The sequence below is a fragment of the Malurus melanocephalus genome, unplaced genomic scaffold (assembly GCF_030028575.1).
Source record: "Malurus melanocephalus ecotype Western Australia unplaced genomic scaffold, MMel_1.1 scaffold_574, whole genome shotgun sequence".
NCBI lineage: Eukaryota > Metazoa > Chordata > Aves > Passeriformes > Maluridae > Malurus > Malurus melanocephalus.
In genome coordinates this window covers 226,632-228,791 of record NW_026623806.1, presented here as the reverse complement: position 1 = coordinate 228,791, position 2,160 = coordinate 226,632, and the positions used below count along the sequence as shown (strand labels likewise).

General features: G+C 60.7%; 1 protein-coding gene across 1 annotated transcript; it reads right to left on the bottom strand.

Moving 5' to 3' along the window:
• LOC130583264 (T-cell surface glycoprotein CD3 delta chain) lies at positions 1 to 2,133 on the bottom strand (the record flags this gene model as incomplete). The annotated part of the gene is made up of 4 exons (XM_057382529.1): positions 1,578 to 2,133; positions 1,109 to 1,318; positions 511 to 642; positions 1 to 32 (listed from the first exon to the last, which is right to left on the bottom strand). Coding segments are annotated over exons 1-4 (447 nt in total), but the record flags the coding sequence as incomplete, so codon positions are not given.
• Between the last annotated feature and the right edge of the window lie 27 nt (positions 2,134 to 2,160).

Here is a 2,160-nt window from a genome sequence, read left to right as displayed (position 1 = left end):
CTCGTTGCCGATCAGGTTCTGCCTGTCAGAGGCTGAAGGGACAAAGAAGCTCAGGGTCAGGGATCAGGAGAGTCATGGGCAATGTGGGGAACATTCACAAACCATCCCAAGGGCACGGGGAACATTCACAAACCATCCCAAGGGCATGGGGAACATTCACAAACCATCCCAAGGGCACGGGGAACATTCACAAACCATCCCAAGGGCACGGGGAACATTCACAAACCATCCCAAGGGAGTGGGGAACATTCACAAACCATCCCAAGGGAGTGGGGAACATTCACAAACCATCCCAAGGGCATGGGGAACATTCACAAACCATCCCAAGGGCCTGGGGAACATTCACAAACCATTCCAAGGGCACGGGGAACATTCACAAACCATCCCAAGTGCATGGGGAACATTTACAAACCATCCCAAGGGTGTGGGGAACATTCACAAACCATCCCAAGGGCCTGGGGAACATTCACAAACCAACCCATGAGCACTCAGGGCTCTGCCATCCCTCACCTCGCGACGGGTGTCCCCTCTCGTGGCCGGTGACGCAGTACACGGCCACTGCCAGAAACAGCGTGGCCACCACGTCGGCGATGACGATGCCCGAGATGGTGGGAGCGTCCACTTGGATGCAGTTCTGGCACACTGCAAGGACAAAGGGACACGGGCACTGGCAGCAGGGTCACACCCCGAGAGCTCTGCCAGCTCTGCCCGTCCAGCCCCAGCCCCCGGCCAGGAGAGCAGCTGGGACTGCCCTGTGACCCAGGACAAGCTGTCACCTGTCCCCACACTCAGGGAGCCCAATCATGGCACCAAACAGGGCTGCAAAGCCATCCCAGTGCCACCAAACGCAGAAAAACCCGCAGCAAATCATCACAGACACCCCCAGGTGATGGGAAACTGCCTCAGGGCTTTGTTGGGTGAAAACTCGGAGCAGTGCTGGCTCTGGAGAAGCTCTGAGCGACACTCACAGCGATAGTGCGACACTCACAGCGATAGTGTGACACTCACTGCGATAGTGTGACACTCACTGCGATAGTGTGACACTCACTGCGATAGTGTGACACTCACTGCCATAGTGTGACACTCACTGCGATAGTGTAACACTCACTGCGATAGTGCACCTGGAGGCTTTTCCTGCTTTTCCCTGTCTCACACGTGTACAGCCCCCTGGGATCGTCGTAAGCCGAGCTCAGGTCCAGCTGAGCTTCGTTCCCAACAGCGTTCCCGTCCTTCCACCAGGTGATGTTGGCGTTTCCTGGGCCTCGCACGCATTCCAGGAACACCTTCCCGCTGAATTCCTTCACGTTTATTTTCTGCCCTGTGAAAGAGGGGAGCAGCGAGCATCACTCGGAGCTGTGRCAGCGCTGCAGAGCTCGGAGTTCCTTCGTGGAGGTGAAGCATCGCCTCAAGCTGGAAAAAGCAGCCTCTCCCAGCCTTGCTGCATTGATTCATTTCCCCCCCAATGATGTTTCAAACCTCATTTCCCGGTGGAAAATCCCACCAAGCCTTGGGGCTCCTTCCCAGCAGCCTCCCAGCACCTCGAGTGTCCAGTGGATGCCCCCACAGCTCGGACTCACCTCGRACCCCCCAGGTGGCCAGGGCCAGGCTGGCCAGCAGTGCCCAGGCACCCAGGGTCCTTGTCCTGGCCATGGCCCGGCGCTGGTGGCTCTGTCCCCGCTCGCAGGACGTGCCGAGAGCCGCTCACCGCACGGCACCGCCCGCCYGGGGCCGCGCCGGGTACCGGATGCCGGGGGCTGATCGTCCCTCCCCCGGCAGCCGCGGATGGAGGGGGGCTCAGAGCCCTCCTCCCGGCCCCAGCGGAGCCTGGAACATTTTGGGGGCTGAAGTTGGGGTCCCCCAATAGCCAGGGACCCGCAGGAGTCAAGGACCACCGAGTGCCTGTACAGACACAGAACCCAGCAGCATCCACAGCATCCACAGAGCCCCCCAGCACCCAGAGCCCCCTGCAGCAGCTGGGGAGGAGAGCCCCCGGTATTTCCATGTCCCTCTCCAGGCACTGTCCCACTTCAATCCCGGATCCCCAGCCCCCACTGCTGCCCCGTCCCATCGAATTCCAGCACCCACCGGCGTGCCCCCAGCAGCCAGGACTCACGGCAGCACGAACCCCGCCGCAGCCGCAGAGCCCCCCGGCATCTCCGT